At 43.6% G+C, this 26721-nt stretch overlaps 1 protein-coding gene across 4 annotated transcripts in view; it reads right to left on the bottom strand.

The window, feature by feature from the left end:
• Nucleotides 1-26721, bottom strand: part of CRMP1 (collapsin response mediator protein 1) — a 180128-nt gene that overhangs the window by 136257 nt on the left and 17150 nt on the right. For all 4 annotated transcript variants that reach the window (XM_044417760.1, XM_044417761.1, XM_044417762.1 and 1 more), the window contains one exon: nt 2033-2197. In XM_044417760.1, coding sequence (XP_044273695.1) covers nt 2033-2197 — 165 coding nt within the window. The remainder of the gene's footprint in view (nt 1-2032; nt 2198-26721) is intronic.

The raw sequence follows: 26721 nt of genomic DNA, 5'->3' as shown, positions 1-26721 counted from the left end.
AGGCATCATACAGGGTGACCAAGGCAATACCCAGGTCTGAAGCCAGACTGAAATGGGTCTAGATGGTCAGTTTCCTCCAAGAGCACCTGGAGTTGTCCTGCCACCACCCACTTGAGTGGCTTGCCCAAGAATAGGATATTGGCCATCAGTCTATATTTAGTGGTCAACTCTGGGTCCAGAGATATCCTCTTCAGGACAGGCCTGCTCACCGCCTCCTTCAAAGGGCTGGGAACCTGACCCCTCCCTCCCTCAGAGAGTTGTTGATGTCCTCACGGACCCAGGTGCTTTTCCCATTCTTGGCTTTGATGAGGGGCAAGGGTCAAGTAGACAGGTGGTGGGTCAGACCAATCCAAGCACCTTGTCCACATCCTCAGGCCACAACAATTGAAACTCATCCAATAAAGGTGGACCAGACAGTGCTCTGGATGCTCCCCCCTCTGGAACTGTATCAACTTTGGAGTCGAGCTCATGGCAAATCTGAGCAATTTTATCCTTAAAGTGCTGGGCAAAGTCATCACAGTGAGCTACGGATGGTGCAATAAGATCCTTTTTAGGGTCAGAATGTAATAGGCCCTGCACCACCCAAGAAAGCTCATCTGGACAGCACTGTGAGGATGCAATGGAAATGGAGAAGAATTCCTTCTTCGCCATCGTCACCACCACAGTGTAGGCTCAATAATGAGTTCAATAATGCTATGCTTGGTCAGATTTGTCCTGGGATTTCCTCCACCTATGCTCTAGTCATCTCCCAGCCTACTTCACTGCCTGCAACTCAGGTGTGCTGAGAGGGCACTGCATGATAGGAGAGGATGCTTAGGAGCAATCGTGTTGATTGCCCTGGTTATTTCCCCACTTCACAAATCAACTAGGGCATCAAAAGGAGTGCCAGCCTTATCAACCAGAAAATCCCTCACAGTTCTCGGGGTTAACTCTGTTGATTGGTCCAGACACAGGCTGTACTCACACATAACGGCAATCCATAGCAGGAATGGCTTGTTCTTATATGTGGATAATTGAAGCATGGTGAAATATGGCATTTGATTACTGTGAGTCATCACAGAGAACCAACAGTCTGTTCTAGCACTTTAGCATTGCTTCTTGTTATGTATGAAGCCAATTGCCATGTTTTTCCACTGTTCCCCATTTCCGCCAACACATTCAGCAGCAAAAGTGGTCACCGCCACTCCAGCTGCCACATACCATGCCATTTGCCTTACAATGGCCGAGTTGCCAGAGGACAAAATTCGCTGCCCCCATGTACACTGGGGAACACCTCCAGGAGTGGCAAGTGCAGGGGCAGCTATGTGTGGCCCTCCTGCCTGGTCACTGCTCTGCTGCACCTGTGGCGTGGCCATGCTACTCTAATGGTTCTACAGAGCAGCAGAAAGCACAAAAACCAGTGGCTGGCTGAGAACACATCCAGGGGAGTGTGAGGGTCAATAGGGGAGAACCAAGCAAAGCAGGTAGGAACAGTGCACACTGAGATTGGTTCCCAGCTGTGGAGGCTGATAGGATGCATGCTGTCATTTGGAAAGAAGATGGAGAAGTGTGGAAACTACTCATAAGTAGTTACCTCATGACTGTGTGAACAGAGGACAAAAGGTAAAAATACAACTCCGTGGTATTCTTTAGTGTTATGTGTGAGCATAGCCATTGTCTATCATTACCCTCACAACATCAGGATAGTGGAGTGGGGGAGGGTTTTCTCCACACACATTTCTCTGTATAAAATACTGCAGCAGTGATTACAACAGGGAGATGGTCCAGTGGGATGATTCAAATTGTTCTCCGGAAGAGTCCACGTGAACACACTTTTGTGGGAACAAGTTGTACATCCTCAAAGCAGGAACGGTAGCTTGGAGCCACATGGGCAAAGTCTTCCAAGAAGTAAGACACATCACTAGCTATAATATCTAATTTTGATTACTGATAGGAAAAGAGCACACTTACACAATGTTCAATTAAATGAACGTTTAAAAGCCTATTTTAATCTCTCCATCTCACCATTCTGCCCCTGCCCCCCATTACTAACCTTTATCTTGTACAAGTATATCCAGGTCTTCCCTAATCCCATCATACCAATTGGTGATATCCATATGGAGAGAATAATCACAGCAGGATTTGGCATCTGCAGTCTCATGCCACTTTTCAAATGATGTTAACAAACTGGAATTAGATTCAGGAAGAACATGGTCAACTGCAAAAAAAGAAAAAAGAATAAAAAAGATGAGTTAACCATTATTCAGTCCATATATTAAACATACTGCAGATGGGTAGCAAATGAAACAAAGCAGTTCCAACAACTCTGGTTTCATTTGGTATATTATTTTCAAAGAGCTTAAAGAAACATCATTGCAAGGAACAGCTATTTTCCATGAACTTACTTGGGTCTTACTTTCATTTTTCTTAAAGCAAGGCATTGTGTTAATTAAGGCATGTTTATAGCTATCTGGGTTTGCTATGTATATAAAAATGAATCCTAGTGAAATGCCTCATGTGACAAGTGAGATTCATGGGACAAAAGGTCTGTAGAACTGAAAAGGAATGTATATGGTGGAGACTTGTGGTAGAACTGAAAAGAGGGTGTAGAGCATGGGTCCTCAAACTATGGTCCACAGGATGGATCTGGTCCACCATGGCCATCCATTCGGCCTGTGTTGTCATTCGCCACCTGCGGGAAGGCGGTGGCTTGCTCACGCAGAGATGGGTCTCCAAGGGAGCAAGCTGCATGTCCAGAGATGGTTTTGGACTCACTGGGAGATCTCTGAGTGAGTGAACCACTGCCCCGCATGCCCGTTGCCGCCTCATGCGCGCTCCCAGGCACCCCACCTCACTGGCCCACGACGGTCACCACAGCCTTTCAACTGGCCCCCTATTGAAAAAGTTTGAGGACCACTGGTGTAGAGACACTCCACCATGAAATCCTTATCAGGGATGGTCTTTTTATCCTCTTCTCTCTATTTAACAGGAAAAATGAAAATGATTTTGTTTTGTGGATTTTTTCAGTGCCTGAGTGGGGGGGTCTAACTATGTGTCTTATCTCCTTTCATTAGCCTGGAAAATAAATCATAGTCATAGGACAGGCTTCACAACTAGAGTAACCTTCCCATCCCTCCCCACAAGACTAAGAGATTTATTAAAGGAATTATATGCACCTAGGAGTGAGTTTAAATAATAGTACAGTGGATGGAAATGGTAAATATAACTAATTAAAGATCCTTGATTACAATACTCAATAAATGAGTCTTCCCTGCCAATTAGCTCTCAATAACTTCTCCCTACCCCAACAATACCCTATTCCTCTACACTCCAATCCAGCCAATCTAGACAAGGACAAATTCCCCAAAAGAACAGCTTTTGTGAAAAGTTGTTAAGCCCTCACTTCCTATTCCCACTTGGGGAAGATGGTACATTCATGCAAGATATATGATGCCCTTCCTGTTTGAAGATCCTTTTTCCTGTTACTTTAAATTATCATACCCCTGTCTAAAACAAAGTATGTCCCCCTCAGTAGCTCTTCAGATGCTTCTTTGACCCACAGAGAACTGAAAGGCTTAAAGAAAAATTCCAAAGCTGCTTAGGGGACTGGTGAAGAGGCAAGGGTAAAGCACATGGATCCCTGAGGGTGATGGGAAAAGGAAGGAAAGGTCAAAAAGTTGAAGAGAAATCAGTGCATAAATGCATTCATCTTGAGATCACATGTACTATAATCGCCACTCTGTCAGCCAAATAGATGGTGATATATCATAGCTATTCATTGCCTTCCAAGCTACTGCATTAAATGGAGAAGGGAAATAAAAGACAAACTGTACAATTCAAACCTCTCTAGGAAACCAGCTTATATAGGAATCAGACCTTTGTTATATTAATCCAAAGCCGGTTCTGAGCAACTTGTGCCTCATTTTCCTTTGCCTCAATGAACTGTGGTTCTGCAAGACAAAGAGAAGGAAGAGGCTGCCCAGCACTGGTCTTGGAAGGCTAGCAGAGCAGGTTCCTTTAAATTACCACCACTGCCCAAAAGACTCTGGCAGTGATGGCTGGGAGGGAGGGGGCTGCCTCCAGAGGAGGGGGAAGTGCAAGATGGCTGACGCTCTCAACCCCAAATGGCAGATGTAGCTCATGGGGAAGCAAAACCCAATTTCAAGTTAGTTGTTTAACACTGGCTCCTGTACTCCACCAGCTCTAACTGCACTTCCCCCATGTTCATTGCCAAGGCTCTCATGCACATGCTATTAGGCAAGGGGAAGGGGGGCTGAGTCACTCAAGAGGAAGTAAAGCACCTACAGCTCAGGACTTCCCCTCACTCTGGGGAGCTGGCACTCATCTGAAATGCAGCTGTGCATGCCAAGATAAAGGGCAACATTTTCAGCAGCTGTCACTCCTGCTTTCCTCAGGAGAGAGGAGAGTGGGGGGATCTAACTATGTGTCTTATCTCCTCAGTGCTCCTGCAGTGTCCTTTGGGATAGCAACTAGAGTAAGAGGAAAGAGGGAGAGGCAATGCTTCATGACCTCTGCTGTGCTTGATCATTAATTTGGCACATTAAGAACACTGGGCAACCCTGGGATCAAAATATCATCCAAGTCCTGCTTGAACTTTACCATTTAAATTCAAAATGTTTAACTGGTCCTGTGAATTTCAGCTTGGTAAACATAATATTTGGATTTTGCATATTCAGATGGGGGATGACCTGATTACCAGACCTGATGAAACATTTTCTCATCCCTGTCTAATCAGGAATGGATGCTGTGTAGCAGTCTTCCTCTGCCTTCAGCAATTCCCATTGTCTCTGGCTTTCCTACTTTACTGGAATCCTGTTTTTGTTGTTGTTGTTCATAAATTTTTACTTTTTTCCTTAAACCACTAAAATACAATAATACAAATACTTTTTAAAATCATAAGAATAAAAGGAAAAAAACTATATGGGGGGGAACTACTAGTGCACCCCTCCACTAGGACCATGGGTACATAGTAATTATTCCTTCATTTCCATCTTCTTCTTTACTACTACTAAATTTCCACTCTTTCATAAATGACCCCTTCTGTCCAGAATTGCACTGAGTCATCTCTTCTCTTTTATTAATACATGTTCAATAAACAAGCCTTATATATCACTAAAAGACTTCTGAATTCTTATTTATCAAGCCTTTTTTCACCTTAATTCTACAAGTCAACTTATCCTTCACAGCTATATTCCAGAATTCTTTACACCATTCAGTTAACTGGAAATCTCATTTCTCCTTCCAATTCTTTGCTATTATTAATCTTGCTACTGTTACCAAATTTGTTATTAATTCTTCAATAGTCCATATGCATTTCTTTTCATAAAATCTTAACAATAATGCTATCTCAGGGTCTGCTTCAATCTTTAAGTTCAATGTCTTACCTCGAAGTCCCTGGTGATCCTGACCACACCCTGCCTGGCTATGTCACTTGTCCCTTCATTTGACATGAAGACAACTGAGACAACAGTGGCAGTGGGGAAACTACATAGAAACAAAGCGAGTCAGTAGGGACTTCCTGGGCCATCTAGTTTGACCCCTGGATCCAGCAAGCTCCACTTATGACATGCCCACCATGTCCAGCCTGTCCTTGAACACCCTCACTGATAGGGTTTCAACCACCTCCTATGGAAGCCCATTCTATGCCCTAGGGATCATAACTGTCAGGAAGTACTTCCTGGTGTCTAAATTGAACCTTGGTTCCCTGAGCTTTACTCCTGTCCTTCTCCTCAGGGGAAAACAGGTCTCTACCCACCTCTGTGTGACACCCTCACATACCTATATGTCGCCAACAGATCCTCTCAGAGTCTCCTCTTCTCCAGGCAGAAAAGACCCAGTTCCCTCAGTCTCACTTCATATAGCTTCCCCTGCAATCTAGCCACCATGCTTGTGGCCTTTCGCCACACTGATTCTAACCTGCTGATATCCTTCCTGTAATGTGGAGCCCAGAACTGAACACAATACTCCAGTTGCAGGCACACCAAAGTAGTATAGCATGGCAGTAATACCTCTTTCATTCTGGAAGCCAAGCTTCTGCTTATGCATCCAATGGTCATGCTCTTGACCATCACGCCACACTGCTGACTCATGTTTAGCCTGCAGTCAACAAGTACACCAAGATCCCTTTCACATGTGCTGCTCTCCAGCCACTTGTCCCTCATCCTGTACATGTGATACATATTCCTGTGTCCCAAGTGCAAGACCTTGCACTTTTCCACATTGAATGTCATCCTGTTTTCCCCTGCCCATCTCCGTACTCTGTTCAGATCCTCCTGGATCTGGAATACCTGCTCCTCAGTTGTGACCACCGCCCCCATTTCAGTATCATCTGCAAATATGATCAGCAGACTGGTCACCCACTTTTCCACGTCATTGATGAAAAGATTGAACAGGGTCGGACCCAGGACAGAGCCCTGAGGGACCCTGCCTGTCTCTTGCCGCTATCCTGATGAATCCACAAGGTTCGTCTGGCAGGACCTGTTTTGCCAAAACCGTGTTGAGTGACCACCAACCTCCCTTTCCTATCTAGGGACTCCAGAGTCTTTCCTATTAGCAGCCTTTTCATTGTCTTTCCCACAATGGACGTAAGGCTAACCAACCTGTAATTCCCCATGTCACCTCTGCTACCATTTTTGAATTTTGGGACAACTGACATCCTCCTCCAATCCTCTGGAACCTCACCCATTCTCCACGAGGCCTCAAAAATGGAGGCCAGAAGATGTGAGAGTCCCCCCGCCAACTCCCTGTGTACTCTTGGGTGTAACCCATCAGGGCCTAGCACCTTCCTAATGTCCAGTGCCCTGAGGAGCTCGTCGGCTTCTAGGGGAGGTGAGTCTAATCTATGTCCCTAAATCCCCAGCTTCATTCGATCCCCCATGCAGCTCTCCCCCATCCTGCTTTGGGGAGATCACAGAGGCAAAATACTAATTTAGCATCTGTGCCTGTTCCCTCACATCATTCACCAAATCCCCTTCCTCCTTATTTAGTGGTCCCAGTACTTATCTCCCCTTCCTCTTGCTATTTCCATGCTGATAGAAGCCCTTTTTCTTGCTCTTGATATTCTTTGCAAGTCTCAGCTCATAATCAGCCTTAGCCTTGCGAAGAATCCTTCTGTAACAAGCCTCCTCCTCCCAGTATACCCTTTTGTCTACTTGCCCCAGTGCTCATTTCCTACGGAGGTTCCTCTTATGCCTAATGCCTCTTACCACTTCTCTTCTCATCCGCAGGGGCACGCTCCTTCGCCTCCCCACCTTGCTAGCTAGAGATATTACCAGGGCTTGCATCTCCAAGACTTGCTTTTTGAGCATCACCCACCCCACTTCAACTCCCTTGCCTTCCAGTACTCTCTCCCAGGAGACTTTCCCCAGTTTGGTCTTCAATTGACCAAAGCTGACCCTTGTAAAGTCCCAGCTTCTAATTCTTGACCTGCCACTCATCCCCATTCCCCTGATCTCAAAGCAAAGGATGGAGTGATCACTTGCATCCAGAGTTCCCATAATCTGCACCCCATCTATCAGTTCCTCCCTGTTGGTCAAGACCAAGTCAAGGACATCCCCACCCCTTTGTTGCCTCCTGGACCCTGTGTGTGAAAAACCTTCCCTCTATAGCATCTAGTAAGTGACATGACCTGGCTGTTGCTGCAGAGTGGGACTTCCAACTAACATTTGGGAGATTTAAATCTCCCATAATTACTGTGTCCCTCCTTTGAATCTGGTCCGTCTAGGCATCGTCCAGGGTCTCAAACATACCCTGCTGTCGGGTCCCTCCCTCTGTCAAGACCCTTTAGTTTTACCCAGTCTGCCTCTACCAGATCGCCATATGGACCACCCTCTATCTCATTGCATCCTATACCTTCCCTGACATATAATCCTTTCTAAATAGGACATACCCCTCTATGTTTACATAACAATTCTGCCCTTCATCCCACCATGTTACAGTGATCGCCCCCAGGTCATCCCTTCCTATTCCCATGAGAGCCTCAAGCTCTTCCTGCTTGTTTTCCATGCTTCTAGTGTAAGTAAACGTATCTCAGTTCCTACGACCCCCTTTCTTTGGGGCCCCCAACCTCCTCCTCCTTCCCGGTTAACAGAACCCTCTTTGTAGAAGTCCCAACTAAGCCTGCATTACTTCCAAAGCCCCAACACTGAAACTCTGATCCTCTCCCTTCACTTGTCCAATCAGGACTGGTTTGTGAGGAGCCTGAACCTACCCCCCCCCCACACACACACACACCGGTTAAGTTTAAAGCCTTCCATACAAAGCCCACTAGCGCATTTTTGAAGGACCTTCTCCCCATCCCTCATGAGGTGCACCCTGTCCCTTGCCAGAAGTCCACTGACGAGGAACTGGGTGCTATGATCAAGGAACTCAAAGTGTTCTTTTTGAGACCATGTCCTGAGCCAGTTGTTCACCTCCACAACCCTCCTCTCCCTAATTGACCCAAATCCCTGTAAAGGCAAGATAGAGGAAAAGGCCACCTGGGACTTTAGGTCCTTGACTTTCCTGCACAGAGCTTTAAAGTCCTTAGCAATCCTGCCCGCCCCCTGCCTGGCCATGTCATTTGTCCCCATGTGGATCATCAGAAGCAGCTGGTGACCCCTGAGGAAAAAAGATGCTCCCGCCTGTCCATCATATGCCAGATGCATGCACCAGCAGGCAGCAGACCTCCCTCACCTCAGGTTCAGGGTGGCACACCACTGTCTCAGTACCCCTTAGCACGGAGTCCCTGATGATGATCACCTGTTGCCATCTCTTTGTAGTGACGACAGATGGCTGTGCCTTGGTCTTCGCCACTCCTCCAGAGGTCCTCCAGGCTGGAGTTCCCGAGCAGGTTGGTCCCCAGGTCATCATCAGCCTCACACTCCCCAAGCAAAGAAAACCTGTTTCCCAGTGCCAGGTCAGCACCAGGAGAACGGAGGAGGCCATGCCAGCCTCCTCCTCCTGTGGGTGACATGACTCCATGTCTCCTCAGCTGTTTCCCCCTCAACCCCTCCCTCATCCTTCTGCCCAGAAGGGGGCTGCTCCCAGTTGGCCTGAAGAGCTCTCTCAGCCTCCAGACTCCACAACCTTCTCCTTTAGGAGGGACACAAGCTTGCACCAAAGGCAAGTGTATTCCTGCTGCTCTAGAGGGAGAAAGGCAAACATGTCACAGGCCGCCTCCTGGCCTGACATAGGGCACCTCCTTTTGTATCCACTGCTCCTGTCAAGATCCAAAATAATTTATTTCCTTAAAGAACATTATCCAAAATTTCTTAATATTTTCACAATTTGTTTTCCTTTTAATAATTTTTTCAAACTATCTCTCAAGTTTTCTGGGAATCCTTTAATTTACATCTCTCAAATTTGCTCCATATTTTTAAGAAAGGGATTTTCTATCCTTTTCACAATCTTTTTATCATCCTGTTCTTAAAGAAAAAAAAAACTTTAAAAGAAACCCTCCATTTTGTTGTATCTCTACCTATATTATATTATCAGGCTGCAAAATAATGTTTGGAATAAATCATATTTGATTTGCTACATAATATACATTAATATTTGGAATGTCTAATCACTTTTTGTGATTTATATCAACTTTTCTCGCTAATCCTTGTTTTATTATTTCCATTACAAAACTTATTAATCATCTTTTTCCCATTTTCCAATTCTTTTCCTAATAATCAGTAACATCCCAAATAAAATATAATCTTAGCTAAAATTTTCATTCTACCAAAATAATCCTATTTTCCTGAATTGCTACATTTTCTCCTTTCAGATTTCAATATATAAAATTTGTTCTTTTTGAGGTATGTATACCTAAATGTTTAATAATTTTACATATTTGAAATTTATTCTTAATTCCCTCCTTTTCTTCTCTATTGTAATTAAACATCATCTCAGATTTATCCCAATTAACCTGTAAACCAATCATCTCTCCTAAACCCACTAAATGATTTTAATCTGATTCATAGCTTTAAATGGGTCCTTAATTGTCTGCAATGTATCAACAAATTAGAATAAAATTAAAATTAACTTAAGTCTGATATCTTTTATAGTATCATCATTTCTTATACTATTTGCTAATCATTGTATAACTGAGGTTGCTGACACTCATTAAGTGGGGAAGAGATAGCAGTTTGCTAGATGCCTTTTTTTCCCTTTGAAGCAAAAATATTTAAAAGCCTCAAAAGAAACTATAAACATAAGTTTTTAAAAACCAACTTGAAAATGACATATTCTAAGAATATTATGATTATCAAAACAAGAAAAAGAAATACGTGGACTTGAATCCTCTGGACAGCTTATTATTTAAGGCAAGGGCAAAATTCAGAGTTTCTCTCTCTTTCTCTCTCTCTGCACTGTCTGTGAAGGAGGAGGGGGGCTCTTGGTTTTTCTTCAGAATGCTAAAATATAATATTGGTGCCATATGTTGGATTTGAAAAAAAGATTGTAGGAATTCTGAAAAATTTAAAGGAGTAAGAGAACAATAGAAGAATCTCTTCCTTGTTTACTGAGGGACTCACAGAAGATTGTGTAGAGACTCTGTAAGATTGCCCTTCTTAACAAATTAATACATACTAACAATGCAATAATAATAATTAACAGTAATATAGAATGTGAATACTGAATTAAATGTCACTAGGAAATTCATATACTAATGTTCCAATTCTAAACTCATTTTTTCAGATATCTTACTTTCCAATTATTTTTAATTCTCTTTTCCTCTTTTCTTATTCTCCTTTTCTCCTTAAAAGTATTAATATTCCTTCCCTTTTTTAATAATTTAAGAAGTTTAAGAAAAGTAGTGTTTTGTGGTTATATTAGGCATAGACTTAAGAGTTCTGAAATAGCCAGTAGAAAAAAACTGTATGAAATATTTGAGCCAAGGAGAAGAAAGAAAAAAAAGGCCTTGCAACAATGTGACCAAAGGAAAGAAAGAAGAGTGGAACTCAAGGAGAAGGAGGTGATTCAGATCTGACTGATAAGATTTAAGAAACTTTAATACAACAAATGCAAACAATTACAAATCAATAAAACAGAGAAGAAAACTCAAGAAAGGATGAAGACAGAAATTATTTCTTTAAGACAAGAATTATTGCCAGGAATATCAGAAAATAAAAATGAGATGTAAGAAAATTAAAAAGAAATTACAAATATTAAAGTCAAACAAGAAAGAATTAAAACACATATAGAAGGACAAGATTTTGAGATCAAAGGAGTGAATCAAAGAATTGAGATCCTGGAAGTCCAGAGTAGATATAATAGTTTGCGAATTAGAGGGATCCCTGAAGATTTCAACAGAAAAAACCTCAAAGATAGCATTCATAATTTTTTTGCAGGATTATCTAAATATTCAAGGAAAGTTTTTGGACATTGAACAGATATTCAGAGTCAACTCAGTGTTTGCACTGAAGAATAAACTTCCTCCTGACATATCAGTAAGATTAACAAGAAAACAAGAGATGTTATATTGAACAGATAAAGAGAATCCCCACTAAAGATAGAGGGGAAAGGAGTTCAAAATTTTCCAGAATTGTCACCAAATCTAAAAAAAAAAAAAAAAAAATTAATTTTAAAAAAAAAAAAAAAAACCAAAAAAAAAAAAAGGGGAAAGGATTTAAAAATTTTCAAAAATTTTCAACAAAATAAAAAAAAAAAAAAAAAAGATTGATTTCTAAAAACAAATTCTACAAAAGAAAAAAGATATTGTTGGATAGTTCAGTTATAGAAATTGTATTGATAAAGGGAAGAAAAAAATCACAAAAAAGAGCAAGCCAAACAAATAGTAGAAGAATTAACAACTGAAGATAAATTTAAAGAATCAGATAAACAAAGAGAACAGACAAATTAGGAGGAAAACTAGATCAGGTGTCAGCAAAAGGATAAAATAGATGAAATGAAGATCTTATTGATAAATATTAATGATTTAAACTCTCCCACCAAACAAACTAGAACAGTTGATTTCCTTAAAAAAGCAAAAACAAAAAACAGATATAATATGCATCCAAGAAACCCATAAAAAGAGTTAAATTTTAAATAATAAAAATTGGGCAAAGTTTACAAAGCCTCTGCAAATACTAAAAAGAAAGGGGTTGTGTTTTATATTAATACTCAAATCTTAAATATTATAGAAGACTAAGAGACTCAGAGAGAATAAGAGACTCAGAAGGATATTTATTATCCTTAAGATAAGATTGTAGAAAGTACATTAGTAACAATACATGCCTCAAATAGTGCAAAAGAAAAAATATGAAAATCTTGTTCAATAGTTATTGGATTTTCAATAAGGCAAGATATTGATTTTTGGAGATATGAATGGAATACAGTGTTAGCTCAGCTCACGAACACCTCAGTTCACGACAAAATTGGGTCGCCAGCAAAATTTTCATAAAAATGTAGATTTAGGTTGCAAACTTGGCATTGGGTGGTGGCCGCAATCGCAGCCATCTCCCCCTTCCCCAGTGGAGAGATGACCACAATAGTGCTGGGGGCAGGAGGGAGGAGATGGCCAAGATAGTGCCTGTCTTTCCTGCAGGAGCATGCCCGTGATTGCGCCCGTCTTTCCTGCATGAGTGCAACTGCGATCTCGGCCGTCTCCCTATCCCTAGCATGATCGCACCCGTCTCCCCTGAGTGCGCCTGCATTCGTACCCGTCTCTCCGCCCCAGCATACCCACACCCGTCTCCCCCCCCACCCCGAGGGCTCTGGAATGACAGGCGCAATTGTGGTCGTGCTGGTTTGGGGGCAGGGAGATGGCTGTGCTTGTGCTCGGGGTGGGGGAGAGATGGCTGCGATCTTTGTTGTTCTTTGTCACTTTGCTTCACATTTTTCTGATAAAAAAGTAGTTACAGAACGGATTAACCTTATTTACATTGAACCTTATGGGAAAATTTAACTTGGGTCATGACAAGAGTCATGGAACGGATTAAGTTTGTGAGCCAAGGTACCACTGCATATGGAAATGTTACAATTGAAAGATGCATGGAGCTTTAAAAAAGGCAGGTTGCTTACCTGTAGCTGTCATTTGTTCATCCATGCATTCACACATTATGGGTGCTGTGCCAGCACAGTGCCTTTTTCTGGGAAGATTAAACAGCTTTAACGGTTTTGGTGAGAACTCCAGCCCCCCCCCCAGTATAAAGGGGTGGAGTGCCCACCATTTCCCCAGTCAGATGGAGACTGTCCATTCGCCCCCAAGTAGAGAGAGTCAGTAAGGAATCTGACTCATAAAGTAAAAGGAATAAAACACCAAGTAGGTAAGGAAAAAACAGTATACATATAATAAGTCTATATGAAGAAGACACACACACGTATACAAAAAAATGTACATGTAGCAGATACCCAGTCACTGACTGGAGCTGGTGGGCGGGTTGTGTGAATGCACGGATGGCCAAAGAACGATAGTTACAGGTAAGCAACCTGCCTTTCTTCATTGTGGCCTCCATGCATCACACGTTATGGGTGACTAGTAAGCTTACCACACCCGGACACGGGACAGTGTCATCACTGGAGGACTGATGAGAGGATGGCCTGGCTGAAGGAGCAATATTGTCTGGCCTTGATGTCCAAGTGATAGTGCTTTGTAAAAGTGCACGGAATGGACCATACAGCTACTTTGCAGATACCTTGCAAAGGGATCCCTGCTCGGGGGGGCAGAAGAAGCAGCGACAGCTCTGGTGGAGTGTCCCTTTGGAGTAACAGGCAGGTCTAACTTGGAAAGATGATAGGCCAGTTGAATCATCTCAATGATCCACTTCGAAAACCTTTGAGTACTGACCAGAACTCCCTTGTTGTGTTCCAAGTATTTGATGAATAGTCATTTAGACATTCTAAAGGATTCATTTTGGGATTGATAAAAGGCTAAGCATCGATGAACCTTCAAAGTATGTAGGGATCATTCAATCGGTGTTGAAGGAGCCAGAAAAAAGGCTGGCAGTACAATGTCCTGGTTTAGATGAAAAGAAGTCACAATTTTAGGCAGGAAACTCAGATCAGTGAGAATAACTACCTTTTCTTTACGGAAGTTAAGGTATGGAGGGTCAACACGAAGGGCAGAGTTCACTGGCTCATCTGGTCAAAGTAATTGCCACTAGGAAGACAGTTCTCCACGAGAGAAGTAGGAGATCGGTTGTAGTCAGTGGTTCAAATGAGGGTTTAGTAAGAGCCTGAAGAACAACAGACTACGGATTGGGTTGGTGGGTGGAGGTTTTGTAGTCCTCATAGAAATTGATGCACAAGGTGGTGCAAGAATACAGCTGAGCCTCTGATACATCCTCTGTGGTGTGAGATGACTGCAATGTACACCTTAATGGAGGATGGCTTGCGACCTCCATGGTGTAGTGACAGTAAAAAGTGCAAGTTATTTTCAATGGGGGGGCAGACTGAGGATGAAAATGGTGCATAGCAGCAAAGGAAGTGAAACACTTCCATTTGGCATTGTAGGAATGACGTGTGGTCAGTTGTAGTGCAGACTGAAGAATAAATTGTATGTCAGGATAAAAAGTTGTCAGGTTTGAGGTAGGCATCGGTACTGATGTCGAAGTCGAAGGCAATACAGATATGGACTGCTGAGACGATGTAGACAAGGCAGACAGAGAAGCAGGCATCAATCCCGAGGGTGAGAGGAGTGTTGAATCCAAGGAAAACATCAGTACTGATATAGAAGAGAGAGTCAGTGAACAAGCCAAATGGAAAAGTTCAGAGATTGTAAGTTCGGTTGTTGAATGGCACTGCGTTCCCAAGTGAGAAGATGAGGGACTTGAGGTAGGTGAAAGAAATTGTTGCAATAGTTGGAGAAGAGTGGGGAACCAAGGCTGTTGGGGCCACCACAGAGTGACGAGAATTCCACAAGCAGTGTCTTGCCAAATCTTGGCAATTCTTGTTATTAATGGTATTGGTGGAAAGGCATAGAAGAATTTGTTCTCCCATGATACCATGAGGGCATCTCCAATTGAGTTCCTGATGATACCCACTCGGGAGCAATACGTTGTGCAGACAGTGTTGTCGTGGGTCGCAATAAGTGTGTGTCCGGTGTTCCCCAGTGCTGAAACAGGCAAAGATAGACTCGTCGATCCAGTTCCCACTCATGATTTGTCGACATATGTATGCTCAGAGAATTGGCTTCTTCGTTGTCAGTACCTGTAAGATGCACGGCTTGTAGAACGATTTTGTGAGCGATGCACCAGTTCCATATGCGAATGGTGAGGTTTGCTAACAGTACCGACTTTGTGCTGCCTTGTTTGTTCAGATAGAATACAGTCACTATATTGTCAAACGCTATCTGGATCGTGTGACCCTGAAGGATGGGTTGAAAAGAGCGGAATGCTTTGAAAACAGCCAGCAATTCCAGGTAATTGAAGTCTGGTAGTCTCATGGCCGTACCAGGTGCCCTGGGTTTGAAGAGATGCACAGTGGGCACCCCATCCAGTCAGGGAAGCGTCGGTATCAAGAGCCATCATCGGATGAGGTGGACGGAATGAAACTCCACAGGAGAGGTTGAAATCAATCGTCCAAGACAGAGTGCAGAATACCAAATATTGCAGTTGTAGCATTCAGCTGGGTTGATCGTGGTCTGGGTGGAAATAGCGATTGAACCAACATTGTAAAGTCTCACGTTCAGAAACACCACCACCATAGATGCCATATGTCCGAGTATTTGCTGTATGGAATGCACAGAGGTATCTTGTTGAGTGATGATGCTCTGGATAGACAGAATCAGGCTCTCTTGTCAGTTCCGAGGCAGAAAGACTCATTTGCGTATGGAGTCCAGATGTGCTCCAATGAAGTTGATAACCTGAGAAGGAATGAGGCATGATTTTTCGTATTACTACATAGTCCGAGATTATTAAGAAGGGAGCAGGTTGTGCAGATGGAGGCTAAAAGGTCGTCCTTAGAAGAGGAGATGATAAGCCACTCATCAAGGTAAGGGTAAATGTGTATACCCTTGAGTAAAAGGTGAGCACAAACAGGAGCCATGCCTTGGTGAATACTCATGGAGCAGTAGCAAGACCAAAGGGGAGTACATTATATTCAAAGATATCGGAACTGACAGTGAATCAGAGAAGGTGCCTATGAGCAGGATGAATGGTAATATGAAAGTAAGCGTCTTTCAAGTCCAAGGATGCGAACCAATCTCTCCTGAGCAACGTAAGTATGTTCTGAAGCGTGGTCATCCTGAATTTTTCAGGTAGGATAAATTTATTGACACCACGCAAGTCCAATATTGGGCGTAGACTACCATCATGCTTTGATACCATAAAGTACTTAAGAAACTGTGCAGTCCTTCAGAGTGACTGACTTTATGGATCGCTCCCTTACGAAGCAGCTGAGACACCTCATCCCAGAGTGATGGGGAGGCTGCTGTATACCTGATTGGGCTAGCAGGTGGAAAGGTCTCAAACTCGATTTTGTATCCGTGTTCTATTATGGTAAGAAACCACTTATCAAATGTGATGGACTCCCAGATAGGGAATCGACTTTGCAGTTGATCCCCAAAAGGAAGAGGGGAAGGTGGGTTGGAGTTAAGAGGAGAGGTTCGCACATTTCCTCAGCATGGATGCTTGTCTGCATCAGGTCGGCGCCTGGGCTGCTGCTATCTAGGTGCATTCTGTCTGAGGATGCACTGTTGTCTCTAGCCATACTGCTGGCACCCAGATGGGAATGGTGACTGGTAAGGTTGGTAGCGGTATTGGGATCTGTCCCAAGGCCACTTACGTCTTTGTTGGGACAGAGTCTCCATATGACATGCCATAAGACATGCCTTCTGGATGTTTTCCAGCTTGTCATCTGTCCTGGCACTGAACAGGCCAGAACCGTCAAAAGGCATATTCTCCACATGCTGCTTGGTCTCCTGAGGCAGATTTTTGGATCTTAACCAGGCATGGCAACAAAGCGCGATGGCACAGATGAGGGCTCAAGAGTCACAATCGACATGATGTCTCGCCATGTTGAACTGCTGCCTGGAGAGCTGCATTGCCTCCCTGACGAAGAAATGGGCCAGCTCCCTTTGCTGGTCTGGAAGGAATGCAGTGAGGGGCTCAATCTTCTGCCAGAGGAAGAATTGATAACGGGCCATGGTGACCTCATAGTTCAAGATCCTAAGACTGAGTCCCATAGCAGTGTAGATGTGGCAAGACATCATACTGATTTTTCTGCCTTCTCTACCCATTGGGGTAGTGTTCCTTATTCTGACACCCTTGAGAGGATTCAATGACTATCAAGTTCAGTTGAGGATGTTTCAACAAAAAAGGAATGGGCTGTTCCCAAACTTCTGTACATTCCCTCAAGGTGTCTGGAGGTGGGATGTGGGTGGTTAGGCAGCTGCCAAGTGTCAGTCATCACCTGTCTAAGCATGGTAATAAAAGGTAGGGCAATAGACAATGAATCTTCCTTGTGGACGATATCGAAGATATTGTCCTGGTTTGGATCGATGCACTGTTGTACACCTATCTCCAATGACTTGATCATATGGGAGAGCAACTCAGAGAAGGTTCCTTGAGAGTCACTCAGAGACTCAGGGCCCTGGGTGGTAATGACCGCATTTGGAGATGTGGATGCTTGTTTAGACTCATCCGAGTCTGAGTCAGAAATGTAAGGTGGACTGGATGAGGATCCACCAAGAGACATTGAAGGGTCGGGCGAGTGCTGCAACAGAGGTCGATGGTGTGTCTCTCAACATGAAGTGCGGCATAGAGTGACAAGGGCACGGTAGTGGACGTGGGTAATATCCATATGGGGTATAGCAGTCCCACGGGTAAGGCCGATTGAAGTAGTCAGGATCAAATTCCCCATAAGGAAGGGGAATCCAGTGCCATGACAGCTGTGGCGCCAAAGGTGGAGGTGGAAAGACGGACGAGGGGCATTGGGGTACCCTTGAAGATCCCTCTGGAGATGAGTGAACCACAGGCATAGGTGTCAGAGATCTTGCAGGCGGTTCTTCAGCTCCCAGTTGCAGAGGAGATTCGCTGATCTCTCCATCAGACATGAAGCCTCTCGCAGCGTCATGTCGTGAGGTCAGAGCACTCTTCCTAATTACTCACACAGATACAGGCAAAGTTTAAAGCCTTTTAATCTAAACAACTTCAAGATACACAGGTGATGAATAGTACAGGAGCCGTTGATGGTAGTTCTAAGCAACACAGTTGCCCCCTCCTTTCTGACCTATCTCAGATTTATGATGTACTTTTAACCCTATGCGTATGCCCCTCCCCACGAGGGCTAGATAAACTCCTCTCCCTCCTTCTTTGACTTTGTCTCTCTTCTAATTGGTTCAAATGCCGAAGTCTTCTCCTCAGCTGGGCATTCTCCATGGCAACAGGTCATCCCTCAGCCTGCTGAGCAATTTCTGCAGGCTGGACAAAAACTTCGTCAAAGTTAGGCGGCGGGGTCTGTGCTATGGGCACCAAGTAGAAATCTTCTTGCTCTAAAGCCTAACTCTCACTGGGAGTTTCTCTCTCTCTTACGTGTGCTAACAACTCCTCCAAGTCGTTAGGCACAACACATCAGGACTGAAGCGCAGCGAAGTTGTAAGCATTGGAGGTGACAATGGAGAGGTCACCTGCACAAGGGACTGACAGCTTGGGCTTTGACTGGAACCGAGGTCGGGACCGAGATCAGAATGGTGGTTGGCTCCAAGCAGGGCAGCTTATCATGCTTTTTGTGCCGACACTCGGGCTTGTCAGGTTTGTCCTTTTTGGGACATTTAGACTTCAAGGAATCCTTGGACGTAACGTGCTTTCTCTTCTCCTTATGCTTGTGGGGAGGAGGACTAGAGGAGTGTTTTCCATCCCTGCTGACAAATGGTCAGGCAGATGGGGGTTCAGATGGTCCCACAGCTGCAGAGGAGCTGGCCTCAGCCAAGACCTGCTTCATGGTGACCAAGGCTTGGTCCCATAACATTCTTTGCAGCCGGTTTTTGTGATTTTTACGAGCCTGTCTGGTAAAGGACTGGCAATGGCTGCATTTATCTGTCCTGTGGCCTTCCCCAAGGCAGAGGAGGGACAGGTCATGAGGATCAGTGGGGGACATTTTGGCCCCACACTGAGAGCATTTATGGAAAGCCACCCGCTGTGCCATCAAGCGAAGAAAGAGAGAACAGAATGAGCATAACAACGTGGAGGATGAAAGAAGGGGGTTATTTATTTTTTTAAGGGGGTAGGGTAGGGGTTGGGGCGATTAGAAACAGAGTTTAGGAACAGGGCAAACTGGGACATGAAATAACAGTAAAGTTGAAAAGAAGAATCAAGACAAGAAAAACTTTAACCAGATCAGAAGCAATATAGCAGAGAGCAAAAGAGCCCAAGGCACAGCGAACGGCAGTCACAAGCAGACTGGGGAAATGGTGGGCACTCTGCCCCTTTATACTAAGGGGGTGGGGGCAGAGAGTTCCTGCCAAAACCATTAAATCTGTTTAATCTTCCCTGCAATAATGTGTGATGCACAGAGGCTACAATGAAGAACTTAAAAGATAGAGATATGTTCTTTTTGATAAACATAAAACATATTCAAGGATTGCTATGTGTTGGATATCCAAAACTAATTATGAATTTAGAGACTAAAAATTCAACCAAGGATACTTCCTGATCGTAATCCACTAGAAATAATCTGGCAAGAGCAAGTTAGAAGAAGATAGAGATTAAATGACAATCTTTTATTACAAGAAGATATTTTGAAGAAGTGTGAAAAAGATCTGGAAAAGTTTTTCTGATTGAATAATACAGGTACCTCAAAGGCTGTCACAAAGGGGAAGGTCAAGATCTCCTCTTGCTGATGCTAGGGTGTAGGACACGGAATAATCAACTCTAGCTGTTGACAACCCAGAAACGGCTATTATCAGGAAAAGCTTCCTCACTGTCAGAGCAATACAACAGTGGAACCAGCTGCCAAGCATGGTGGTGGGCTCTCCCATACTAGAGACATTCAGAAAGAAACTGGATAGACATCTGAGTGGGATTGTGTAAACTGATGTCTGAAACAGCAGGGGACTGGACTTGATGGACTTCATGACCCCTTCCAATTCTACTATGATTCTATGTATTGGGAAGCTAGTCAGATCAGGCTGATTTATTACAGGTCCTGCTGTGCAAAGGATTCCTGATTAAGCTGCAAAAGGTGGTCTTCAGGATGTAGTTGAATGCTCCCAGTCTGAATGACCCTAGTGTGGGAGAGCCCATAAACTCCCTAAGTAAAATGTAAATGTGCTGAGAGACTTCAGCATCTGTATCAAGGCACTCTGAAACTGAAATTTTTATGACCATCATGAGTGTATCTTAATATCAGATTTCACAGATTTAGAAGATTGCACCCACTGTTTTGTACAGGATAGGATTATATTGCTCTGCAAATAGGTGCACTTGAAATGGTTTCTTTGTTATTAATATTCTGGTTCCTGACTCCTAGCTAAATGGATCAGAGGAAGCTGACTTAGCTGGTCTAGGGACTGGGATATAAGCAGTCAAGTTCTCAGGGAGCAAGTGAACAGAGAGAGCAAACAGGAGTTTGGTGGCAGAGTTCTAGTGGAAGGGGAGACAGAGGTAAAGGGGTGAGGGATCTGGACTAGCCCAACAAGTCTCTTTCAAGAGACCATGTGCTCCTGAGAGCTGCAACTCAAGCGGGGGAGGCTTGGTTAACTAGCAGCAGCTGCATGGATGGGGGTGATTCATTCTAGTTCCTGACTTCCAAATGAGCAGATCACAGGAAGCTGCCCAAGCATGTCTAGGGACTCTGGGGTACAAGCAGGCAAGCTCCCATGGAGCAAGATTTTGATAGGCAGGAATGCTGTGCTGAGAACAACAAAATGAAATTAAATAGGGGCAGATGCAAAGTTCTGTTCCTAAGAAAAAGAAACCAAATGCATTTTTACAAGATGGGTGATACTTGGCTTAACAAATACTTCAAATGAGAAAGCTCTTAGAAGGGTTGCAGATCAAAACTGAATACGAGTCAACAATGTGATGTGGCTACAAAAAGGCAAATACTAGGTTGCATTAATAGAAGTATCACGTGAGCTCCCCTTTACTCACCACTGGTTAGGCCTCATCTGGAGTACTGTGTCCCATTCTGAGCACAACAGTTTAAGAAAGGTGCAGACAAGCGAGAAAGGGTTCAGAGGAGGGCAACAAGGATGATCTGGAAACAAAGTCCTATGAGGAGGGACTAAAATGTTTGGTCTCCAGAACAGAAGACTAAGGAGATATATCACAGCACTCTACAAGTACCTGAAAGACTGTCACAAAGAACAGGACCTCCTCTTAATCAACCCAGACTGCAGGACACAGAATAATAGGCTCAAGTTACAGGAAGCCAAATTCCAGCTAGATATTAGGAAAAATTCCCTGACTCTTAGGGTAGTATCACAATGGAACCAATTACTTTGGAAACTTGTGGGCTCTCCCACACTAGGGGCATTCAAGATGCAATTGGACAGCCACCTGAAAGGGATGGTTTAACTTGGTATCTTGCACTGAGCAGAAGAGTTGGACCCAATGGCTTTCTGACCCCTTCCAACTCTATTATTCAATGATTCTATGAATAAATTACTACCAGGTATTATTTAGGATTCGGCAGAGAATGAGGTGGCTAGATGGAGTCACTGAAGCAGTCGGTGTGAGCTTAAGTGGACTCTGGGGAATGGTGGAGGAAGGAAGGCCTGGAGGAATGTTGTTCAAATGTGACTTTGTGACTAGCAATAACAATTATTTAGGATTAGTGTGTTCTCTTTGGCTGAGTATGCTTAAAAACAAAATCCCATCCCAATCCCAGCTATATTATAATCGTGAATTACTTTATCCGTTTCTATTGGCAACTCCAATTTCCATCTCCAGGGATGTTTCAGTTATATATAAAAATTAACATATTGGAAGTTACATACATGTGCCACCTTCCCTTAACAGGGGAATAAGGTAGGGTGGGTGAAGCCAAGAGAAAGCCAGTTGAGTTTCCTTCACTCCTTCAGCAGAGAAGCAAATAGGACTCAGCTGGCTCAGCTTCACTGAATGCAGGTGTTCCGTAGTTGGCAAACTCTTTGTGCAGCAAAGCCTGCCCCATGACCCAAACTAACTGCCAAATTCTCAGTTTGAACCAGAAATAAAATATAATTCTATCAAATATAATTCTCAGTTTATATCCAGGCAATAAAATTATGTATATACATTCCTCCACCCTCTTTTGCTCTGCTTTTCTGACATAAGAAAGGAGACTTTTCTCCTTACACATCTCCCTGTGCTGAGTAACTATAAAGAAGTATAAACCTATCTCCTTTTCTTTAATAATTACCAAAACATTGTGTGGCAAAAGGCTGCAATAGAGCACTAGGCACTATTTTACCCCTTTCTTACAGAACTAGCAGGTGACTGCTAAATAGGTAGACCTACCTCAACAGAGTAATTAACTAAGAGCAGGTGAAAAAATAAATGGCAATCACTGTAGATCACTCTATAGGTGAAGGGAAAGATGCTAAAATATGAAAATACTCTGCATATGCAAAATTTTATTTGGGATATTTCTAACCCGTCCAATCACTATGCTTCTCTGGACAGCTTACAAACATGATGGTAGATTTCCTGATACTTTAATGAACTGGCATCAATGACACTGGGGTTGTGGTTTTCAGCACATCGACAAGTGAAACTTTTTAGTGCGAAGATGTGCATTAAAGGCCAGATATGGCTCAGACCATGATTCAGCACTTCAGAAACCCTTGGACCACTTCAGAGGGCAGCTGCTTTGAGCTGGGCCCAAATCAGCCTCACTTCAGAAAATTCAGAGTTCTGTGTTTCCCCTTTGATACTACAGGGAAATCAACAAATATCTGTAACATACTTGTTTATTTTTTTTACAACAATGCGTGAAATTTATAACCATATTAGATCATTCTGAGTGAATGAAGCCTACTAAATAGCCAATAACTGCTGGGTTTTCATGGATTAATTTTTAAAAAGGAGCTGCCTTATCCTTATCATCATTAGTTCTTTGCAAAACTGGAAAAATTGTCAGGCATAGGTGCTCCTCTGAGAAGATAAAGCCAAATTAAAAATATATAGGTGTAACAGAGAAGTGGTTAAGGGTCTTTCAGAAACAGAAGGTTAACCCTAGGCATGAAAGCCAGGGCATCTCAGTCAGGTGGGACCTCAAGAAAAAGCAGGCACCAAAACCAATGGGAATGCACAACGCCTTCCAAGGACAGAACCATTCATACTTCTCCAAGGCTGAAGGGTATTTTTACCTGGGTACTGTCAGATGTCATCCCATGAGTCATCTGTATAATCTGACTGGATAAAAGCAGGGAGCTGAGGGAGATTGGAGTTCTTCTTTGTAGAGAGGTTCCCTGTTGCTGTCAGAGGCTCTGTCAAGAAATACTGCTCTACTCCGCTGGGAGAGAAGACTATGTCAGGTATTAGTTTTAGGAGGAGCTAGCTCTGTTATTTTCAGTCCAAGGAGGCCAACCAGCCTGGGGGTCTTGCAGGGAGCTGAGTGGTGTGAATCTAGTGAAACTGCTGCTCTCCTACTTCCCTGTTCCTTTCCCTACCCTCATATAGTGTGTGTTGTAGTGTTTTAAGACCCTCCACCCCTATTTTGTCTATGACTTTTAATAAACCTGCTTTGTCCCCAAGCTTGGGTTGTCATGTGCTGAATCCAGTGTCTGTCCCTGGGAGTTTGGGGTTCAGGGAAGCAGGGCTGTAAGAAGGTCCTGCAAGCTGCTGGGAGATGGGAATCCAGGGACAGCTGACCATTACAACAGAGACAGTAGTATTTGTGCAGCAACACTTGCATTAAGGTTATTGCGAGGATTAAAAAATGTAAAACATCTAGTGAAATTATGAAAAACAGTAACAATACTAATAAACATATAAGTTACAATGTGAAGATGTTCTAGAACTGACCTGTTGCTTGTGTCCTTTCTTCAGCATAGATAATTCATCTGCATGAACCCCTAGGTTCACACTGAGCCACAGTGGCTACGAGGCCGCCATGACACAGGGATTCTCTGCATGAGGTATTTACCGTGTGCTCCTGAGCCTTTGGTCATGGAAGTTCATGGAGCCTTTTCACAGTATCAACACTGACCAATAACTGTTCTACATCTTTTAGCTGTTTCTCCCATTTTTTTCTCCAGTGGAGAAAATGTGGTAGTATTTTCACTATTGCTTTGATCTCACCACCGATCTCCAGTGCATTTTTCTCATGGCAGTATGTTCCCACGATTGCTTGAGAGGCGGAATAGTAGGGATGGACTGGTTGTGATGCTGACAATGATGAGGCTTGGTACCACCTTGCTTTGCCATTCTGTTGCCATTGCTCCAAATACCTGCAACAGCCTGTGTCTGTTCTTTTCCTCTCCTCTCTGTTTCTATCTGCATAGCCAATTCCACTGCAGCATCAAATGTGCAGCAACAGGAAATCTTTGATCTGCTGGACACTGGGGACAAAAAGGTGCAGGGAGGTGCGTGCAAGGAAGGGGCTTGGTTAACTCAGAGATCTTTTCCAGCCTCCATGCCCCCATGCCTTCTCTGTGTCTCTTGCAAATGACTTTTGCTCTCTGAAAAAAGGTTGCCCTTTCATGACTTCCCCATTGCCTCCTTTGTCTTCTTGCTCAATAAAAAAAATAGCTGAAATGCATGTCTACTGAGAAGTAAATCAGATTATCTTCAATTCCCTTCCTCACAACTGAATTACATTGATTTCAATAAAGTTAACTAGTGGGGAGAAGACTGCACAAAAGAGAACTATACTTTCTTGCTCATTCCAAATAGGATCTCTCCACGTAAAAGTGGATTTAGATAGGAAGCTGCAGCAGAAAAATGGCATAATATTAATAATTCACCATAGCAATTTTACATAATACACCTCCATCCATATATGAAAGGGAAAGAACAGGGAAATGGGTGAGGAGAGCTATTAAGCTTTCCCAGAATGTCTCATAGGCCACTTCTATCCATGTAGGAATGAGGAGAGCTGGCACAGAATCGTTGTATTGACATGCAGGGCCCGGAGTGTGATGATGCTTGGCTGCACTTTCAAGGCTCAGGCTTACTGTGCTGTAGCCATCCTCAGTGTAGCCCCAGGCTCTTGGGCAGATAGGGTGGGCAGGGGCAAAACCACTGTCAACTGAGATTTTCCTGCCAGTATAAAGTTATGCTATGCTTCCCTGGCAATACATTTGGGAAGCTCCACTCACATGTGAAATGGTTTAACGTGGTACACAGTGTTATGCTGCAGAATGTTTAGTGAGAGCCCCATGTACCATCTGGAAGACAACACAACAGGACAATGCTGGCATAAAATCATTGTGTAAAAAAGCTCTTAGGGTGTTCATATCTGGAGCCATTGCTTATTGTAGGATTTGCTTGACAAATAGGCATGACATCTGAACACAACAAGCCCTGGTCAGGAAAAAAACAAAACAAAACCCTACAGGCCACTTAGTAACAGAGACAAAGGTTTGCTACTCCGACCAAGTGGTTAACTAACAACTACCTTCACCAGCACCATAGAATACCATAGCAGTACTTGGGCCAGCTGGCAAAGGCTTCCTCTCTCCCCACCACAAACATGGGCCTTTTTGGGACTGACTTTTTAAAAAGTGGGGTTTTTTTAATCAGAAAAGCAGGCTGCCAAATCATCTTTCACACTTCCAATGGAGCATCCGTGAGTATGCCTCCAGCAATATCTTGGAAAGGCTGCTTCTTGAACCTACTTTCAAAAATTATGTATGTTCCTTGTATGTTTTTCCAATGAAGTGCACTGCTTGTGCAAATGAAGCAGGTAGGGTTAAAAAACAGGAAACCTTGTGATGACCAGGGTGGGTGGCTCCCAGGCAAAAGCAGCAGTCCCCCTGTGTCTTTAGTGCCTAACACAGGCTGCAGCTAAGTATTTCCTCACTGCCCCTGCTTTGCAAGAATCTGTCAACTTTGACAGATCAGGTTCAGGCAACTCCTTTCAAAGCAAGATTATACTTTGCAAAAAGTATAATCCATTTTTCCGCCTTCACTGAGGAACAATATACTTTTCTGTGAGAGATTAGGCATCTCCATGCTAGGCATTTTCTGAAATTTTGCCACTCCTTGAGCTGATAGCAACTTAGGAGCAATGATGAAACCGAGGGGACATTTGGCACTTCTGGTCATTCCCCCCAAACTCAGGGGATTCTGATGGAAAGGGTTAGGATTAGAACTTAGAACACCCCCTAAGGCACACACATTTTGGTTTCCTCTCTTATTTTTTTGGCAGGGTGGTAGGGAGATTCTTAACCACAATAGGAAATGTGAGGCTGGATGAGGGACACATGAGCACTCTACTTCCCCACTCCAAGGGGAAAAAAAAAGATTCTGCTACTAAGGGTGTTTCCATATTCCTAGCCCCATTTTTAAAGAGCTATCAAAGTGGGTTTTCCAAAGTGCCATAGCGTTGATTTTTGGAGTACACTGGCTGTATTCAAACATAATACTATACCATGCAGTGACCAGACTGCAGAGTATAATACCATGTGTCCTGGGTTCAGAAATTTGCATGGTTTCTATGCATACATGGTTTTCATGCTTCTCCGTCTCCCCTCCCAATGGCAGCATGTAACCCATCAGCCCCTGTGGCTGAAAATCAATCTAGAGTACACTGCTCCTAGCTGAAGCACCTGCCTATCCCATCACCCCACATGCTGCCTCAGGAGTAGCCAGAGCCAGCTGCCTCCCCACATCCATTGCTCAGTGAAGCAACTGTCTACTCACTAGAGTAGCACTATTACACTAGAGA

Source organism: Varanus komodoensis, unplaced genomic scaffold (genome assembly GCF_004798865.1).
Source record: "Varanus komodoensis strain SLA01 unplaced genomic scaffold, ASM479886v1 scaffold9, whole genome shotgun sequence".
In the NCBI taxonomy this organism is placed as follows: domain Eukaryota; kingdom Metazoa; phylum Chordata; class Lepidosauria; order Squamata; family Varanidae; genus Varanus; species Varanus komodoensis.
The sequence above is the reverse complement of the archived record's forward strand: the minus strand, read 5'-3'. Positions and strand labels throughout refer to the sequence as shown.